The 21,642-nt window shown below is 44.0% G+C and overlaps 1 protein-coding gene across 5 annotated transcripts in view; it reads right to left on the reverse strand.

The window, feature by feature from the left end:
* Nucleotides 1-559: 559 nt before the first annotated feature.
* Nucleotides 560-21,642, reverse strand: part of LOC130282596 (pulmonary surfactant-associated protein A-like) — a 493,810-nt gene continuing 472,727 nt past the window's right edge. For all 5 annotated transcript variants that reach the window (XM_056530974.1, XM_056530975.1, XM_056530977.1 and 2 more), the window contains 2 exons: nucleotides 7,328-7,405; nucleotides 560-988 (listed from right to left, as the gene is read on the reverse strand). In XM_056530974.1, coding sequence (XP_056386949.1) covers nucleotides 612-988; nucleotides 7,328-7,405 — 455 coding nt within the window. In that variant the 3' untranslated portion in view covers nucleotides 560-611. The remainder of the gene's footprint in view (nucleotides 989-7,327; nucleotides 7,406-21,642) is intronic.

Consider the following 21,642-nt stretch of genomic DNA (forward strand, 5'->3'; position numbering starts at 1 on the left):
AAATTTTTTGGGGAAAATTCGGCGAATCGGCCTAATCGAATGCTCTCATCTCTAACGATAGCATCGGGTGTCAGACTGACACCCGGGGCAATATATCTATTAGTACAGGTACTACTACTCCCATCATGGAACAGTGTGTTCCATGCTGGGAGTAGTAGTACTACACAAAAAAAAGAGAAAAAAAAGTTACACACACACTTTATAAAAAAAAATTATGAAAATTTTGTTATAAAAAAGCATTTAGTTAAATAAAAAATTTTACATCCCTACTGCATCCTTTTTATTTTAATTTTTTTTACCCAACTAATTTTGTACAGAAAACGCCAAAGGGGCTAAAATAGGCAAATTCCACATAGTTACATAGGTAAAATGAAGGTAAAAACACAAGAAAAAACGCCTGAAAAAAACGTAGGTCAAAAACCTCAGTGGAATTCTAGCCTAAGGGTTAAACTGGTACCGTACATATAGAAATATTATACCATGTACAATTTAGTTGTTGTGCAAACTGGTAGTATGGACAATATTGGAAGCTGGAGGTTTGGTAATGAATAGCTTTATTTTTATGCAACACTCAATATGGTTATATAGGCTTTAAACTCACAACAGTGGGCTTAAAACTCACAAACAGTGAGTCGATATTGGTTACAAGCCTTGTCATTCCATGTGCCATCAGTGTACATTTCTACACAGTTTTCTTTTCCTTTCCCACTTGGTTCATTTCTTCTCCAGTTGGTGTAGTTCACATGTTGGCCATCCAAGTAATGGAAGTCTCCTGGTGTGGCACCTTCAATGATTCCCAAATAGGCATATCTGTTATACTGCTTTAAAATGTTTACAATGGCACTGTTTTCAGCTGCATTTAAGGGTCTAGCAATACTACCACCAACGTTTTCACATGTAGCTTTGGAGGTTTTAAAGTCTACTTCTTTGCCATTCGTTGCCAGAATTTTGTCTTCTAGATGCTGAATTTTTCCATCCAGGAACAAAACTAAAATAAATGACAAGTAAAAGGATAACCTTTTATCAGAGAATATCCCCCTATCTTATTTTGCTGTTATATTATGCTACAAAAAAGTAGTAATTGTTTTACTAACGTGTTGCTGTAGTAGAGCTGAGTTTGCTCTCAGGCTCCGTGTTATGAAATTTGGCTAGCATATACCATAACATTCTGATTCATGAAACAAATGACTGGCTGACCCTTTAGCAATTCCCCTGCACTATGGCATTCTTGATCACTTTTTTAAAACAAACTGTAGTACATCTTTGCTCAGCTGTATGAAGCTGTTTGAGACTATGTTTCCACTTGTCTTTTTGCACTGCTTTTTTTTTGTGTGGAAAAAAAAAACGCCAGAAAAAACGCCCGCCAGGCGCTTTTGCATTTTTGTTGAAATTGGATTTTTGGCCCCTTTGGCATTTTCTTCAAAATTAGTTGGGTACCAAAAAAAAAAAAAAAAATAAAAGGATGCAGTAGTGATGGAAAAAAATGTATTTAACAAAATTTACATTTTTATAACAAAATGCTAAATTTTAATTAATCTTTAAACAGGGATCAATTTATGTGGGCAGGCAGTGCACTAAAAGTGTAGCCGACAATAATAAAAATGTAGTGTGTGTGTTTTTCACTTTTTTTAAACATTTTTTAGGTAGTACTACTACTCCCAGCATTAAACACACTGTTCCATGAAGGGAGTAGTAGTACCTGTACTAATTGACAGATCGCCCGTGTCACTTCTGAAACCCATTGCGATCCTCCTGCATAATGTATAGATGCAGCCGGCCGCTCTTCTATTGTCCCCTGTACTGCCGTGTATATATACACCTATTCATGTTACCCACAGAGAGTTGTGATTGGCTGGAACCATCTGGAAATATTGATAAGTGTATACATACGGCAGTGCAGGGGACCATAGAAGACGGCTGGCCACATCTATACATTATACAGGAGGATCGCAATGGGTGTCAGAAGTGACATGGGTGATCTGTCAATTATTACAGGTACTACTACTCCCATCATGGAACAGTGTGTTCCATGCTGGGAGTAGTAGTACTACCTAAAAAATGTAAAAGAAAAAAAAGGGAAAAACACACACACACTACATTTTTATTATTGTCGGCTACATTTTTAGTGCCCTGCCTGCTCACATAAATTGATCCCTGTTTAAAAAGTAATTAAAATGTAATTATAATAAAGATACATTTCGTTAAATACAATTTTTGCCATCACTACTGTATCTTTTTTTTTTTTATGGTACCCTACAAAATGTTATAAAAAAATTCCTAAAAAGAATAAAAACCGCCTGCAAAAACACCAAAGTTAAAACCCACATGTCGCTTTCCTTGCCTTTTTTTTTTTTTACTACCATAGACTTCTATGGGAGAAAAATGCCAAAAATTTAGTCTAGGAGCTGAAAAAGAGTGAAAAAATGGCAAAAGGTTAAAAAAAAAAAAAAGCCAAACTGAAAAACGCAAAGTGGAAAAAGAATTTTGCGTTGTTTTGATTTATTTACAGCTAACATCTGTCCGCAGTGTTTTTTGACTGAAAAAAACGCCATGTGCCAGAATTGGTGTTTTCTTGGTGTTTTAACACCCCCCCCCCCCCCCCAAAAAAAAATAAAATAAAATAAACAAGTGGAAACTTAGCCTTGGGCCTGCAATCCCGCTTTGAAATTGCAGGCAGAAATTCCGCTTGCTAGAGTGGTAGTGAAGTGTAGTGTGTAGTGAATTGGTTTCTGTTCACAAATTCACACTTCGGAATTTGTGAAGCAAAATTTGTATACGAAAAATCCGTTTGTAAATTTCCGCCTGCAGAATGGCGTTGCTCATTCTTCAGGCGTAAATACTCACGGAACACAGTGCAGTCTATTGGAGTTTGCAGTGTCCGCGCGGTCCTAGCAGAAAATTTCCACCCGGAGATTCTGTGTGTGGCAAGCGCCGACTGAATCAGTCGACGCTTGCCACACTTGTAATCTCCGTGTGGAAATTTTCTGCCTGGAGATTCCGCAGTGTGAACCTAGCCTTATGGTACATTCAGACGAGCGGATTTGCAGCGGATTTTACGCTGCAAATTCGACACTGAAGGACCTCTATATGCTGGCCTTACATGTGCCTGCTCGGAGCGGCAATACGCCGCTACGTGCAGACACACTGAACTGATGTGCGAGTTGCCGCGCATGCGCAATGTACTCGCACACATCACGGCCGTTCCCCCTGCTCAATGAGCTGCCGCAATGTGTGAGTATACTTAGCATGTGCACGTCGACTCGCACATCGCAGTTTGTCTGCTCGTAGCTGCGTATTGCCGCTCCGAGCAGGCACATGTAAAGCCAGTATATAGGAGATCCTTCAGCGGCGGATCCGCAGCAAAATACGCTGTGAAAATCCGCTTGTCTGAACATACCCTTAGGGCTATGAGGCTACAGTCCTCTACACAGCAGGTGGCCAGTAATTCTGCAGCCTCGTTACTCTTAGACACTGTGAATTTTTGTAATGCTACTAACTGATTTTAACTATCGAGCTGCTGTCAGAAACAATACATTGAGTTGTCTGCAATCTTGAGAACTGCAGCAGTCGATAAATAGTTTAACCCCTTAAGGACGCAGGGTTTTTTGGTTTTTTCATTTTCATTTTTTCCTCCTTACCTTTTAAAAATCATAACCCTTTAAATTTTCCACCTAAAAATCCATATTTTGGCTTATTTTTTGTGTCAACAATTCTACTTTGCAGTGACATTAGTCATTTTACCCAAAAATCCACGGCGAAACGGAAAAAAAAATCATTGTGCAACAAAATCGGAGAAAAACGCCATTTTGTTACTTTTGGGGGCTTCCGTTTCTACGCAGTGCATATTTAGGTAAAAATAACACCTTAGAATTATTCTGTAGGTCCATATGGTTAAAATGGTACTCTACTTATATAGGTTTGATTTTGTCGTACTTCTGGAAAAAATCATAACTACATGCAGGAAAATGTATACATTTAAAAATGTCCTCTTCTGACCTCTATAACTTTTTTATTTTTCCACATACAGGGCAGTATGAGGGCTAGTTTTTTGCACCGTGATCTGAAATTTTTATCGGTACCATTTTTGTTTTGATCGGACTTTTTGATCACTTTTTATTCATTTATTAATGGTATAAAAAGTGACCAAAAATAAGCTTTTTTGGACTTTAGAATTTTTTTACGTGTACGCCATTGACCGAGCGGTTTAATTAACAATATATTTTTATAGTTTGGACATTTACGCACGTGGCATTACCACATATGTTTATTTTTATTTTTATTTACACTGCTTTATTTTTTTATGGGAAAAGGGGGGTGATTCAAACTTTTATTAGGGAATGGGTTAAATGATCTTTATTAACATTTTTTTTAAAACTTTTTTTTTGCAATGTTATAGCTCCCATAGGGAGCAGTCATTCGCCGATCGGACACCGATGAGGCAGGTAAGGGCCCTCCCGGTGTCCTATAAGCTGTTCGGGATGCTGCGATTTCTCCACGGCTGTCCCGAACAGCCCGACTGAGCAGCCAGGATAGTTTCACTTTTGCTTCAGACGCGGCGGTCAGCTTTGATCGCCGCGTTGGAAGGGTTAATACAGGGCATCACCGTGATCGGTGGCGTCCTGTATTAGCCGTGGGTCCCGTCCTTCATCATTAAAAGGGTACTCCGGTGTTTACACATCTTATCCCCTATCCAAAAGATAGGGGATAATATGCCTAATCACGGGAGTCCCGCAGCTGGGGGCACCCGCGATCATGCACGTGGCACGCGATCAGGCATCTTATCCCCTATCCTTTGGATAGCGGATAAGATGTGTAAGCACCGGAGTACCCCTTTAATGGGTTAAATCAATGAGTAATGCTACAAAAAGTTGCATTGTAGCAATAGTTTTAGGCTAGGATTTCACTTGCGTCTGACCTTTTTTTATGTGCATCTGACGTTTTTTCTGGCGTTTTTGCATTTGAGTGGAAATTGCATTTTTTTGCTACTTTGGCGTTTTTTTCAAAATTTGTTGGGTACCAAAAAAAAAAAAAAAAGGGTGCAGTATGGATGGGAAAAAATGCATTTAACAACTTTTTTTTTAATAACGAAATTTTAATTCATTTTTAATAAAGTGTGTATGTGTGTACGTGTTTCACTTTTTTTCTCTATTTATTTTTTATTTTTTAGGTAGTACTACTACTCCCAGAATGGAAAACACTGTTCCATGATGGAAGTAGTAGTACCTGTACTAATAGACAGATCACAGCAGGTATCACTCCTGACACTCTCTGTGATCCTCCTGTATAATGTATAGATGTGGCCGGCCGCTCTTCTATAGTACCCTGCACTATCCTATATATACACCTATTCATATTTCCCACAGAGAGTTGTGATTGGCTGGAACCATCTGGCCAATCACAGCTCTCTGTGGGAAATATGAATAGGTGTATATATACTGCAGTGCAGGGGACCATAGAAGAGCAGCCACTGCATCTATAAGTTATACAGAAGGATCGCAACGGACCAGGGGCGATCTGTCAATTAGTAGTACTACCTAAAAAACTTTAAAAAATTAAGAAAAAAGAGTGGAAAACACACATAAATTGATCCCTGTTTAAAAACTGATAATAATTTCATTATAAAAAGATACATTTTGTTAAATACATTTTTTCCATCACTACTGTATCTTTTTTTTTTTTTATTATTATTTTTTTTTTAATGGTACCCTACAAAATGTTATTAAAAAAAAGGTATCTCCATCACTTTTTGGGATTGCTAAAGTCCAAAAAAGAATAAAAACCACCTGCAAAAATGCCAAAGTTAAAACCCACATGGCATTCTTCTTGGCGTTTTTTACTCCCATAGGTATATATGGGAGAAAAACACCACGATTTTATGGTAAAAAAACGCCATAGGCTCAACATGCTGCGATTTTGCAAAAACGCAAAGGAGCTGAAAAAGAGTGAAAAAACGCCAAAAGGATAAAAAAAAAAAAAAAAACATCAAAATTAAAAATGCAAAGTGGAAAAATAACTCAGCGATTTCTCATTGTTGTACAGCTAACATCTGGCCACACCTTTTTTTGGCAGAAAAAACGCCATGCCGCAGAATTGGCGTTTTTCTTGGCGTTCACCCCCCCCCCCCCCCCCAAAAAAAATAAAAATAAAAGAACAAGTGGAATTCCAGCCTTAGGATTTTTGGTCCCATACTACATATATATCCTTTAAAGGGGTACTCCACCCCTAGACATCTTGTTCTCTATCCAAGGAGTGGGTCCCGCTGCTGGGGACCCACGCAATCTCTCCTGCAGCCCCCCAAGTCATCAGCTCTCCGGAGCTAAGTTTGCTCCGTGGCTGATGACAGGGGCTGGCGGTTTGTGACATCATGGTTCCGCCCCATCAAGATGCCCCACTCCGACCCCTTAATGCAAGTCTATGGGACACCCCCTCCCATAGACTTGCATTAAGGAGGCAGGCGTGACATCATAAGGGGGTGCAGCCATGATGTCACGAACCTCCGTTCCTGTATCGTGAGTCATCAGCCACAAAGCAAACCTAGCTTCGGAGAGCTGATGACTCGGGGGTCTGCAGGAGCATCAGGACCCCTGTGATCAGACATCTTATTCCCTATCCTTGGATAGGGGTTAAGATGTCTAGGGGCGGAGTACCCCTTTAAAAATAATCTGACTCCCTGTTAACCCACACTAAATCCAATATACTGGGTTATAGTGTGGGTGAACAGCTGTACAATGAGGGGTTCCTTAATTAAATCCATTGAGTATATCCTGAGTAATAGCTGTGCACAATGGAGGGTGGGAGCCGACTCACCCAGCTCTCATGCCTCCTCCATATTTTCGGTCTGGCCCACTTAGTATAAATATGCTAAATAATGCCAATGGTGAGAGCCCAGAGAGCAGAGCATTCACCTGTGGCATTCATTAGCATATTAAGGACAGGGCAGGCCGGACGGAGAATATGGAGAAGGCTGGGGAACTGGCTCCCTGCCTTCATTGCGCACACCTCACAATGCAGCAGAAAGATTACAGTATCATAACTCAGAATAAATTCTTCAAATTTAAGAATCGAGTGATCATTAGTTCAGCCATGCCCACAAAGTAATTAGGAGGTTATAGTCCCTTTATGGTCTATTCACACGTACAGTATTCTGCGCAGATTTGATGTTCATGATTTTCTCCTGCAGATTTCAATGTAAATGAAATAACTGAACACAGCTTGAAATCTTACGCATAAAATCTGCACAGAATGATCTACGTGTGAATAGACCCTTAATAAGCGCTATTCTATGGCCATTTACCTGTCAAAATTGACAATGAATGTTTATACCCACCTCCTTCAAGTTTTCTTATGCGCTTGTTCATGTAAGTTAACTGAAGCTGCAGTTCTTTATCCAACAATGCAGGAATACCTTATAAAAATGATAAACACTGAAAATGTTAATGATGTTAAATCTTTTCACCTCATTAGTGCCTCTAGAAAGGAAAACAAAGCAACTTTGCAATTAGAGATGAGCAAACTTTTCAAAAATTCGATTCGGCCAATTCGCCGAATTTTCCCGAAAAGTTTGTTTCGATCCGAATTTATTCGCGGCCAATCAATGTTAAAAAAGGCTATTTCTAGCCTACATACAGCCTCTATAGGGGTATAGAACACTTTGCTGTGTCGTAAAACGCATATGGAGTGTGCTGGGGTAGTGAAATAATACTGTTATTCAGAATAGCATGCAGATTACCTGCATCGCTCTTAGAATCACTGACGCACAGCAGCACAATGACAGAGCCTGGTGGTGGCATCAGTGTCAGGAGACCATATAGTGACTGAATGACATAGCGTGGACATAGCGTGGCAAGAGGAGACCATTTAGTGGCTGAATGGCACAGCGTGGAGTTGGCTGATGCACTAGTACACTACACACCAGGGCTTCACAATCCCCCCCCAAAAAACAACACAATATATGACATTTTTGACAAAGATTTTTCATTGGTAGCACCCGCTATCCAAAAGTTAGAAATTTCCAGACCCAGGCCCCACTTCTGCGGCATCAGTAACCCATATATTGCCTGTAGGACACAGACTGGAGTTGGCTGATGCACCAGTACACACCAGGGCTTCACAATCCCCCCTCCAAAATCAACACAATGAGAAATTTTTGTCAAAGATTTCTCATTGGTGGCACCCGCTATCCAAAAATTTGAAATTTCCAGAACCAGGCCCCACCCCTGTGGCATCAGTAACCCATACATTGCCTGCATGACACAGCCTGGAGTTGGCTGATGCAAGAGTACACACCAGGGCTTCACAATCCCCCCCAAAAAACCAACACAATATATGAAATTTTTGTCAAAGATTTCTCATTGGTAGCACCCGCTATCCAAAAATTTGAAATTTCAAGACCCAGGCCCCACCTCTGCGGCATCAGTAACCTATATATTGCCTGTAGGACACAGCCTGGAGTTGGCTGATGCACCAGTACACACCCGGGCTTCACAATCACCTCCAAAAAACAACAACATTTTAGAATTTTTTTAAAGAAATACCTTTGTGTAAGAACAAGCACATATCCAACAGTTCACAAGACTCTATAATGCAGGACGGTGGACCACCCAAAGACATTCTTCTCAAAAATAATAAACCACACAATATTTGAAATTTTTTTACAAAAACTAATTCAATATGTGTGTAAGCGCATCTGTCACCAAAAGATCAGATCAGGACTTTTTTTGCCCAAAATTATGAAGCAGAGTTAATCCCTGTCCGTATTTTATTTTTTTCATTAAAAAATCACACGCAACAAGCGTTCCGTTGTGTAACTATTAGCATTCTGGAAAATTCTATTTTATTACTGATAAAATTATCAGTAAATAAAAATAAAAAAACACTACCCAAGAGTGTTTAATTACCCCATACATTGCACCAGGAGCAGTCAAGAGTAGGCCTCAGCAGTACCCAAGAGGCTTTAATAACCCCCTACCTTTGCACGATCAATTGCGAAATCAAGCAATACCAGGTGTGTTATGCCCTCTGATTTCCGGGGCCGCAGGCGCGCTCCACTGAACGGATTAGCGTGTCTCTATCTTTCATCGACCGGTGCTGGTAACCCGCTAACTCCCAGAAAGGTAAGCTGCCGCGAAGCAGGTGGTCTCCACCGGGCACGTTTGGCTCCAGAATTTCCACTACTACCACAACACGCTGACTGCCAACCGTGCTACCGCCTTGCTGACTCAAGGGCAACCTGCAACTCTCTTCTCCCGATGATGAACCCCCTTCTCCTGAGATCGAGCAATAACAGGTGTGCTATGCCCTCAGATGTCTGGGGCCGCAGGCACGCTCCACTGAACGGATTAGGGTGTGTCCATCTTTTTTTGTAGCACCCGCAATCCAAAAATTTTTAATTCCCAGACCAAGGCCTCACCTCTGCGGCATCAGGAACCCATTTATTGCCTGAAGGACAAAGCCTGGAGTTGGCTGATGCACCAGTATACACAGGGCTTCCCAATCCGCCCCAAAATCAACAAAATTGTATACATTTTTTTTTTTAAATTTACAACTTTGTGTAAGCACAAGCGCATATTCAGCATTTCAGAAAACTCAATAAGGCCGGACGGTGGACCACCCAAAGACTTTCTTCTCAAAAATAATGAACCACATAATTGTTGAATTTTTTTTTTAAATTAGAAATTCCTAGACCCAGGTCCCACCTCAGCTGCATCAGTAACCCATAGATTGCCTGAAAGAAACAGCCTGGAGTTGGCTGATGCACGAGTACACACCCGGGCTTAACAATCCACCCCAAAAAAAATCAATTTTTTTTTAAATTGTCTGACAAAATACCTTTTTGTTAAAACAAGCGCATATACAGCAGTTCAGAAGACTCTATAATGCAGGACGGTGGACCACCCTTCTATAATATAATTCTTCTATAATATAATAAACCACACAATATGTTCAATTTTTTTAAATAATTGAAATTCCAAGACCAAGGCCCCACCTCTGCTGCATCAGTAACCCATATATTGCCTAACGGACACAGACTGGAGTTGACTGATGCACGAGTACACACTATACACCCGTCACCCGGGCTTCACAATCCTCCCAAAAAAACCGCAACATTTTATCGAAATTGTCGGACAAAATACCTTTTTTTTAAAAAACAAGCGCATATACCGCAGTTCAGAAGACTCTATAATGCAGGATGGTGGACCACCCAAAGACATTCTTCTCAAAAGTAATAAACCACACAATGTTTGAAATTTGGTTTAAAAAATTATTACATGTGTGTAAGTGCATCTGTCTCCAAAAAATCAGATGGCAAAAGGATTCTATTTGCAAAAAATGATTAAGCAGAGTTAATCCCTCTCCATCTATTTTTTTTTCATTAAAAAATCACACGCAACAAGTGTTCCGATGTGTAACGGTTAGCATTCTGCAAAATTCAATTTTAGTACTAATAAAATTACCAGTAAGTTTAACAATAACACTACCCAAGAGTGTTTAATTGCACATTGCACCAGAAGCAGTAAGGAGTAGGTCTCAGCAGTACCCAAGAGACTTTAATAACACCTTACCTTGCCCGATCAATTGCGAGATCGAGCAATAACAGGTGTGTTATGGCCTCAGATGTCCTGGGCCGCACTAGCGCTCCACTGAACGGATTAGCATCTCTCTATCTTTCAAGGATAGGTGCGTGTTGCACGCTGAAACCAGCTCGTGATAGGTATTTGTGATTGCAATTATTTAATCTTAAAACGAGGAATTACCAGTAAGTGAGGGTCATAAGCTGGCGTTTATTAAGTCCCTGCCCTTTGTACACACTGCCCGTCGCTATAAGCGATTGGATTAGTTAGTGAGTAGGTTAGTGAGGTCCTCGGATCGGCCCAGGCGGGGTAGGAGAAGGCCCTGGCAGAGCGCCGAGAATTTAACGATCATTGTTGAAATTTGCATTAAGCATGTATTTAGCTACTGCTAAACTTCAAAAAATTATAGGCCCAAGGCCTGAGACACCAGGGAGGCAAGTAGTTTGTGAAAGACACAGAATGAGTCTGGATCAGTCATTCGTGGTACCCAAGAGGGTTTCATAACCCCTTACATTTAAAGATCAATGTTGACATTTGCATTAAGCATGTTTTTAGCTACGGCTAAACTTCAAAAAATTCTAGGCCCAAAGCTAGAAGCTTCAGTTTTCCCCATATTAGGATCATAGTTGTCCCCCAGATTAGGCAGCATAGATGTCCCCCAGATTAGGACCATAGTTGTCCCCCAGATTAGGCAGCATAGATGTCACCCAGATTAGGAGCATACTTGTCCCTCAGATTAGGCAGCATAGATGTCCCCCAGATTAGGCAGCATAGTTGTCCCCCAATCAGAGCGGGCCGGTAAAAGCCAATCAAAGGGCCGTATGTGTCAAATGGGCCGTACAATCCCCAGGTCTGCCCCAGAGGGTTTCATAACCAAACACAATAGAGACAATTTTGTTGTAGGAGCATGGTCAATCTACTTAGACCCATCTGTCATTGGTGGCTGGAAATCCTGGATGATCCATCCCTGATTCATCTTGACAAACGTCAGTCTCTCCACATTTTTAGTGGACAGACAAGTTCGCCTTGGGGGGACTATGGCCCCGGCCGCACTAAACACCCGCTCTGATGGCACACTACTGGTCGGGCAGGACAGCTTTTACAGGGCAAACTCCGCTAATTGCGGCCATAAATCGAGTTTGGCTGCCCAGAAGTCCAGCGGATCTTCAACGGTTGATGGCAGGGTCATGTCGAGGTAAGCCATCACCTGCTGGTTCAGGTCCTGCTCCATGTCCTGACGATGAGTAGCTTCACTATGCGGCTGAAGGAAGCCACTCATCAGCGACTGTAGACTCAGGCTGCTGCTGATTGAGCCGGTACTGCTCCTGCCACCCCTCCCATCCCCAGCAGCCATGGCAGTGGAAGGTGAGCGCAGAGGGCCCCCCGAGTCAGACCTGCGAGCGGATGGACCATGTGGCCGATAGGCATTGGCCAACCGACTACGTAGAAGCTCCCTGAAGTAGGTCAGTTTGTCCTCCCTCTCAGTGGGTGTAAAAAAGGCCCCTATTCTGGGCCGGTAGCAAGGGTCTAATAAGGTGGAGATCCAGAAGTCATCGCGCTGACGAATTTTGACAATTCGGGGGTCACTACGCAAGCAACTCAGCATGCATCGTGCAATTTGTGACAGTGACTCACTGGGACTACCTGCCTTCATCTCCACTGCATACTGCCACGGTGTGTCTGGGTCCTCTGTCTCGCCTCCCTCGTAATAACCCTCCAGCTCCTCTGGCTGCTCCTCCCCTCCTGTCCAATGACCACAAACACCGGCCATCTCATCCACCGTAAACTGTGCTCCGCTCTGCCCCTCATCATCCTCCTCCAGTTCATCCCCCACAGGACTCATGTAGCCTTCTGATGTAGGCGCAACATCTCCATTGCCGTGACCAGCCATGTTTTCAATAATTTTTTGGAGTAAATGTAGGAGTGGAATTACGTCGTTCATGGCGAAATTCGAGGGACTAACAAAAAATGTGGCTTCCTCAAAGGGCCTCAGAAAACGGTAGGTGTAACGTATGAGCTGCCACTCGTTCACATTGAAGTTACACAGGGGAGTACTCCTATTTGCTTGTATCATCAAAAAATCCGTGATGGCTTTTCTTTGTTCGTGTAGTCTGTCCAACATATGGAGGGTGGAATTCCAACGTGTGGCAATGTCACAAATGAGACTATGTTGTGGGATACCGATCTGACGCTGCAGCTCAAGCAAAGTGTGCTTGGCGTTGTACGAGTGGCTGAAGTGCATGCACAGTTTCCTTGCCATTGTCAGGACGTCTTGCAAATGGGGTGAAGACTTGATGAACTTCTTGACAACCAGATTCAACACGTGTGCCATGCAGGGCGAATGGTTCACACTTCCTCGTCGCAGCGCGGCCACAATGTTCTTCCCATTGTCGGTCATCATGGTTCCCATTTCCAGACTTCGTGGAGTAAGCCATACTCGTATTTCTTCCCTAATGAACTTCAGCAGTTCCTCCCCTGTGTGGCTCCGTTCGCCAAGGCAAACCATGTGAAGGACGGCTTGACACCGCTGTGCCCTACACACGTGGTACGATGAAGGGCCACCGAGATTTGGATGTGCAGTGGAGGCCGAGGACACGGGGAAGGAGGAGGAGGAGGAGGCGTACACTGTAAAAGGACCAACTGCCTGGGAGCGAGAGTGTGGAGGAGGAAGCGGTGTGACCTGTCCAAGTTGCTGCTGTGGCTGTGCAGGAACAACATTTACCCAGTGGGCCGTAAAAGACATGTATTGTCCCTGCCCGTAGTTACAGCTCCACAGATCGGCGCTGCCGGGCACTTTTGAACACACCGACAGGTTCAAGGACTGGCTCACCTTCTCTTGTACAAACTTATGCAGGGCTGGTACTGCCTTCGTCGCAAAGAAATGACGGCTTGGGACTCTCCACCTCGGCTCGGCACAAGCCATCAATTCCCTGAAAGCTGCAGAGTCCACCATTTGGAAAGGGAGGGACTGCAACACCAGCAACTTGGACAGGAGCACATTCAACTTCTGCGCCGTTGGATGAGTGGGCGCATACTGTTGTCTCTTGGACATGGCTTCGCCGTTTATTGTAGGTGGAATGGCTGACTACAAGCGGAGGAAGCACGAGCGCAAGAAGGATGGTTTGACACAATGCTCCCTTCGGCTGAGGTGGTGGAGCCTTGGCTGGATGAAGGAGGGAGCGGATGGCCACTGGGTGATGCGGCAGACTGGACCACTACCTCGGAGCCACGGTTATCCCAGGCCGCTTTATGGTGGCAAATCATGTGTTGACGCAGGGCCGTGGTGCCGAGATTGGGAACCTGGCCACGCTACACTTTCTGCCCACAGATTTTGCATGTGACTACGCTAAGGTCCTCCGGATTCTTTATGAAGAACAACCACACCGCAGAGTATCTGATTTTCACACACTCCCTGAATGGTAGCTTGCCGCGAAGGCGGTGGTCTCTCCTGGCACGTTCTGCTCCTGAATTTCCACTACTGTCACCACCACGCTGATTGCCAACCGTGCTACCGCCTTGCTGCCTCATAGACAAAGAGCAAATCTCTTCTCCTGATGATGATGAAGCCCCGGCTTCTGCACCCGGCTCCCAATTGCGATCGGCTTCATCATCATCAAAAGATGTATGCACGTCACTGATGTCCTCCTCGTATTCCACAACAGTGTCTGCCTCAGGACCCTGAGCAATTGAAACACCGCCTCCCACGTCACTCTCCGCATCACTACTTGGCCACATTGCGGAGCAAGGTACGCATGTCTCCTCACATTCTTGGCTGCCCATTAGATGCTGACTGTCCTCTATTACATCGTCCTAGTGGAGCTGAACCCAAAGCATGAGATACTTCTTTGGGAGAGGGAACAGCATAGGACAAAGGCAATGGGATTACAGGAACTGCTCCCGGGCTATGCCAACTGAGGGTTGTGTCTGAGGAACCCACCGACTCTTGACTGGGGTTGTCAGATGTCGCTTGTGATGATGGGGATGAGTGTGCAAACCTATTGACGAGGAGAGATGGGTCGACGACATGACCGCTGGGTGTTAACGGGAGCTCAGGCCTATTGCTGCAACTCCTGCTGCCACTCGCCCCAAGTCTGCTGCCAACTCTGCCTGACGTATGTAGGCCTCTGCCCCTTCTCTGTGCATGTCCTGGCACTTCCCTGCCTGACATACTTAGTGCATTTATGAGGGTATAGATCAGCAGCAGGCGATTACTTACGGCTGTCCTTTCAAAGTATATATGCCCTAGACAGAATAACAGTTACTAAATAGTACACTCCTTTGTTGTATGTATGCCCTTTGCAATGATGAGTGCACTGTTAAGCGTATTTATACGCAGAAAAAAACATTTACTTGTTGTATACACCAGCCAGTGTATACTAATGTGTGGAATAGCACTGAATTTAGCACCGAGACAGAAATACAGGTACTAAATAGTACACTACTTGGTTGTATGTATGCCCTTTGCAATGATGAGCGCACTGTTAAGCATATTTGTACGTAGGAAAAACTTTTTTTTTCTTTAATACACCGGCAGGTGTGTAACGTGTGGTATAACAATTTAGCACAGAGACAGAAGAAAAGGTGGTATATGGCACACTATTTGAATGAATTTCGGCCCTTTGCAATGATAAGGCCACTGAAAAAGCGTATTTTTACGCAGGAAAACCTTTTTTTTCTTTAATACACCGGCTGGTGTATAACGTGGGGTATAAAACAGAAATACAGGTACTAAATAGTACGCTATTTGCTTGTATTTAGGCCCTTTGCAATGATAAGGCCACTGTTAAGCGTATTTTTTCGCAGGAAAACCTTTTTTTCCTTTAATACACCGGCAGGTATATAACATGTGGTATAACACTGAATTTAGCTCAGAGACAGAAAAAAAGGTGGTATATGGTACGCTATTTGCTTGTATGTAGGCCCTTTGCAATGATAATGCCACTGAAAAAGCGTATTTGTACTCAGGAAAAACTTTTTTTTTCTTTAATACACCAGCAGGTGTATAACGTGTGGTATAACACTTAATTTAGCACAGAGACAGAAAAAAAGGTAGTATATGGTATGCTATTTGCTAGTATGTAGGCCCTTTGCAATGATAAGCCCTCTGTTAAGCGTATTTTTACGCAGGAAAACCTTTTTTTTCTTTAATACACCGGCAGGTATATAACGTGTGGTATAACACTTAATTTTGCACAGAGACAGAAAAAATGGTAGTATATGGTACGCTATTTGCTTGTATTTAGGGCCTTTGAAATGATAAGGCCTCTGTTAAGCGTATTTTGACTCAGGAAAAAAATGTTTTTCTTTAATACACCGGCAGGTATATAACGTGTGGTATAACACTGAATTTAGCACAGAGACATAAAAAAAGGTAGTATATGGTATGCTATTTGCTTGTATTTAGGCCCTTTGCAATGATAAGGCCACAGTAAAGCGTATTTGTACTCAGGAAAAAAAAAATTATTTAATACACTGGCAGGTGTATAACGTGTGGTATAACACTGAATTTAGCACAGAGTAACAGGTGAAAAATGGTAAAAAGGCACTAAAGTCCACACTAATATGACATTTCTGAACAGCAGCAGGACCCAACAGTGCAGCACCACCAAAAAAAAAAAAATCCAGGGATTAAACCCTAAATTGCACTCTGTCACACAATTCTGAGCAGCAGAAGATTTGTGGAGAAAAAAAAACTCAATAGAGCTGAAAAATGAGGAGATGAGATGCTTCAGAAAGTTCAGGCAGCTTGGAGATCTGTATGAGGCAGCTGACAGCTATCTGCCCCTCTCTGCTGCAATGCTCAATAACGTGAATAGGAGGTTTAGCTATCAATGATCCTTCTCAGAGTAACAGTACAGCACTCTGCACTCCTGCCTTTCCCTAATGCTGATGTGACTAGCAGTTGCAGTGTAACGCTGTGGTATGAGCTAAACACACACACACACACGCACACGCACACACACAGTCCCGTCCTCTCCATCTGAGTCCATAGATAAAATGAAGTGAGGCAAGATGGCCGCCAATTATATAGGGGCTGTGACATCACAGGGGTCAGTGAACACTGATAGGCTGCATCTCACATGTGGTTCATGGTCAGCCCGCCTACCTTCATTCCCGCCGCTGTTTCCCGCCCTCCCATAATCCCCTGCCCCATGTACTCACATGTGGATCCGCCATCTTAGCTCTACAATAGCCTGGAACACTGTAAAATGGAGTTTAATGAAGCGATTTGTGTGATAGAATCGCGGCAATATTCGTATTCGTTGCGAATCAAATTTTTCATGAAATTCATAACGAATTCGGGTTCGTCAAGTTCGATTCGCTCATCTCTATTTGCAATAGTATTAAGTTGAAAACGTACAATATTTTTTACAGCTTCTAGACAACAATGTCTGGTATAACATGTAAAGGGGGTTGCAATCAAAGAGAGGGTCTTGGCAAAAAGTAGAAATAGATATCGGCAGTACCTCCACCACTCTCCTGTGCAGGAGACTCAAGGACGCGCTAGAGGGATATGGCAGACAAATGTGTGAAGCTTCCCGGTGGTGCTCATTAGTGTTGCTCACGAATATTCGCAATGCAAATTTTATTCGCGAATATCGCATATTCGCGAATTCACGAATATTTGCGAATATAGCGCTATATATTCGTAATTACGAATATTCGTTTTTTTATTTTACTTTTATTTATTTTTTTTACAGTACACATCACAGTGATCATCCCTCTCTGCTTCCAGATTGTGTGGTGTAAAGAAGGCTCTAATACTACTGTGTGAGACTGGCGTGCAAATTTTCGCATATGCGAAAATTTGTATATGCTAATTTCTGCATATGCAAATTTTTGCTTATGCTAATTTTGTATATGCTAATTTTCGCATATGCTAATTTTTGCATACACGAATTTGCGCATATGCGAGAATAAAACGTGAATATTACGAATATGCAAATTTAGCGAATATATGACGAATATTCGGCCATATACTCGCGAAATATCGCAAATTCGAATATGGCCTATGCCGCTCAACACTAGTGCTCATATCCCAAGAAAGCAGAAACATCCAAAAGTGTACAAAAGAAGATTGCGGGAGGCACTTACCACTTCACTTGCACATACCTGAAGTATCAAGAAAAGGCAATATTTATTCTTCATACGTGCAAAAAGATGGCATGGTCAGGTACAGACACCAAAGACCGGACTTCACAACAACAGCCGTTTCACTCTGCCATGGAGTTTCATCAGGTTGTGACCTGATGAAATTCCATGGCCGAGTGAAATGGCTGTTGTTGTGAAGCCTGGTCTTTGGCATCTGTACCCGACCATGCCATCTTTTTGCACGTATGAAGAATAAATATTGCCTTTGCTTGAAGTATGGTGAGTGCCTGCTGCAATCTTCTTTTCTATCTATATAAACAAGGTATAATGTCTTAACCTCTTCAGGATGCAGGGCGTATGGATACGCCCTGCATTCTGAGTCCTTAAGGACGCAGGGCCTATCCATACGCCCGTGGGAAATCCGGTCCCCACCGCTAGCCGGTTGGTAACTGGAGCCGGATGCCTGCTGAAATTGTTCAGCAAGCATCTCGGCATGTCGCCCAGGGGGGTACAGGACCCCCCATATCCACGATCGCAGCACATCGCTCATCAATTCAGACGAGCGATGTGCTGCGATTCCGTTCCCCGCCGCTCGCCGGGAGGGGATCGGAGCCGGATGTCTGGTGATTTCAATCAGCAGACATCCCGGCAGTGTTACGGAGGAGGTCAGTAACTACTTACCGGCGTTCTGCAGTGGTTCCGAGTCATCAGGGTTACGTGTGACCCTGTGACCCGGAAACAGATGGTGACTGGTGGTGTAGTATACACCACCAATCACCATCCATGCTGTACTGGGGGGCTGGCATTGTGGCCACCCCCCTCAGTACAGCTGTGATTGGGTGGCCAAAGTGGCCACACCAATCACAGTGAAATGAGAGGGGATTGGGTGGGCTAGGAGCATGTTGCTCCATTCTGCCCGCCATTTCACAGAGATCTCGTGAGCAGGACGGAGCCCCGTGCTGCTCACCATCCCCTCACAGTAAAAAAAAAGTGCCCCTTGCCCCCTTTCTGTGGCCCCTTGGCACAGAAATCCCCAGGGATAGCTTTAGATTTAGGTAGGGACAGGTTAGGGTTAAAAAAATAAAAATAAAAAAAGTAAAAAATTTTCAGCGTACCTCCGTGGATCCGTAGCACCTTTAGCTGCGTGACCCCAGCCCTGCTGGGTCGCTGCGGTCTGCCGCGAGCCTTTTTTTTGCCGCAGATCTTTTTTTTTTCCCTAAGCGTGTGTCCGGACCCTCTTAGTTATAAAAGAGCGGTCCGCCACTGTTTGTTAAAGCCCACCCGCCGCTGATCAGTCCCGTAATACTGATCAGCGTTTTTTTTTTGTGGTGCCGGCGCTTTTTGTCGCGTTTTCTAGTGCTTTTTTGCACCCATAGGCGGTCCGTGCCACCAGTAGCAGGCGTTTACTGTGTGGCTGAACCGTACCTGTGTGTGCGGCGTGCCTCACCACTGTCAGTGATTTATCACTGATCAGCGTTTTTTTTATTGGTACAGACACTTTTTTCGGTTAACGCGTATTTTTTTTTGCACCCATAGGCGGTCCGTGCCACCAGTAGCAGGCGTGTACTGTGTGGACGGACTGTACCTGTGTGTGCAGCCTGTCCCACCGCTGTCAGTGATGTATCACTGATCAGCGTTTTTTTGGGGGTTCAGGCGAGTGCATTTTTTCTGGGTTAAGCGTTTTTTATTTTATTTTTCAGTTTTTTTGTGTGGGGGTCTGTGTACAAGTAACCAGCCACTGTTCTGGGCTGAGTGGCCGGACCCCCCAATGACTTCTACGCCCCCTGCCGCCACAAGCGCTAATCAGTGCGCACACCACTGATTAGATAAATGCTTTTTTTTGTCGCAGGGCTTTTTTGCGCTAAAAGTCCCTTTTTTGTTTTTTAAAAAAGTCCCCTTTTTATTTTTTTTCTGTTAAGGCGGGTTAGTTTAGTTAGGTCAGGTTAGGGAGAGTTAGGGCGGGTTAGGGAGGTAGTCTCGCACCACACCACACACAGCACATACACCAATAAAACACACACCCGTATCCCCGTTAGAGTAGGGAAATGGCCCGCAGAGCATTTTTGGCAGAGGAGGCATATGCCATAATTGCCTACGACACCGAGAGCGGCTCAGAGGACGATGAAAACCACACCTTCCTTATTTCATCGTCCTCCTCATCATCTAGTTCTGATGATGAGCCACCAAGGCGGTGGAGACGCCGCCGTGCGGTGCCGCAAACCTCCTCTGCCCTTGACCCTGTACCTCATACTAGTGAAGCCCCCCTGCCAAGGTCACTGGTACTTCGTACCGGAGAACTTGTCTGGGCTGAGCCAGCGGACCACGAGCCCGTGATTCCTGAGTTTGTTGGCGACTCAGGAATCAAGATTAACATCGCTAAGTTCACTGAAAAGGACTTTTTCTGTCATTTTTTCAGTGACGACTTTGTTAATCTAATGGTTACACAGTTCGTCGCCGATAACCCGTGCTCACTTTTAGCTAGACCCGGCGGCTGGACTCCAGTCGATGCAGCCGAAATGAGGAGTGGGGACATTTTCTACCAGACCCTGCTCTACAATATGGCCATGACACGTCCCCGGTTTGAGGCCATTCGGAGATGTTTGCATTATGCTGATAATGCGGCATGTCCCCCCCGAACTGATCCCGCGTATGACCGCCTGTATAAAATCAGGCCGGTCATAAATCATTTCGGAGCCAGATTTTGGGAGGCCTATGTCCCTGGAAGGGAGGTCGCTATTGATGAGTCTCTCATCAGCTTTAAGGGGAGACTCAGCTTCCGGCAATACATCCCTATCAAGCGAGCGCGGTATGGCGTGAAGATGTATAAACTTTGCGAGAGTACCCCCGGGTACACTTGCAAGTTTATAGTGTATGTACAAGAGGGATGTCCTTATGCTCACCACTATTCATGGGAACGGCAGCACCCCTGTCCCTGTGCGAGGTACCGCGGGACCGGTCCTCAAGCCCGATTGTTTTCTGGACTACAATCAGTATATGGGGGGAATTGATCTTTCTGATCAAGTCCTCAAGCAATGTAATGCCATGCGGAAAACACGTGTATGGTTTAAAAAGGTTGCGGTCTACATGGCACAGGTTACCATGTACAACTCTTTTATACTGTACAAGTACGCTGGCAACGCAGGGACATTCCTGGAGTTTCAAGAGGTAGTTCTAAAGGCCCTCATCTATGGTGACAGCCAAAGAGCGGGTCAGAGCACCTCTGGAACTTTAGGTCCCCGGATCGTCCCCGGCCAACACTTTCCAGGTGTGATCCCCAACAGTGGAAGGTCGGGACGAAACCAGAAAAGATGCAGAGTGTGTCACAGGAAGGGAGTATCACACTTCCATGGAGTACTAAATTTTCCATCCTTTGCCCTAAATTTCATTCCACAGAATTTGGCTCCAATATACCAGTCCAGGGTACATTGTCTTCCAGATTTTAAACCAACCCCCCCCCCCCCCCCCCCAAAAAAAAAAAAAAAAAAAATCAAACCCAAAACCTCTCTCCCAATACCCCCAATATTTTTTTTTTCTTCCCCCTAAAAAATGGGTCATGGGACACAGACTCAATAGCATTGAAGGTTTGCAGTTGCCTCAAATGTGCAATGCTCTCTTCCCACCTGAGCGGGTTGCGCTTTTGAGGTAACAGAATAGGGACGGCCCCACACATCCCCTTCCCAGAATGATGATTCAGAGTATAGGGTTTGGGGCGAGCATCATTTTTACTTTTGGCTGTACTCTGGGTCATCATTCTGGGAAAATAATTGGCATATCAGTACTAAAATTGCAATTTTCTTTCCCCCATAGTACACTTCCTCCATTCCTGGAAAATAAATGAAGGGAACACCCGTCTGTTCCAAATCTCCACTTTACCCCTATACACCTTCCCTAGGGGGTGTACTGTTTGTAATGGTGTCACATGTGGGTGTTCCTTTCTTGTATTTTCCTCTGAATGTATGTAACTGTTAGGTCCGTAACA

Source organism: Hyla sarda, chromosome 7 (genome assembly GCF_029499605.1).
Source record: "Hyla sarda isolate aHylSar1 chromosome 7, aHylSar1.hap1, whole genome shotgun sequence".
NCBI lineage: Eukaryota > Metazoa > Chordata > Amphibia > Anura > Hylidae > Hyla > Hyla sarda.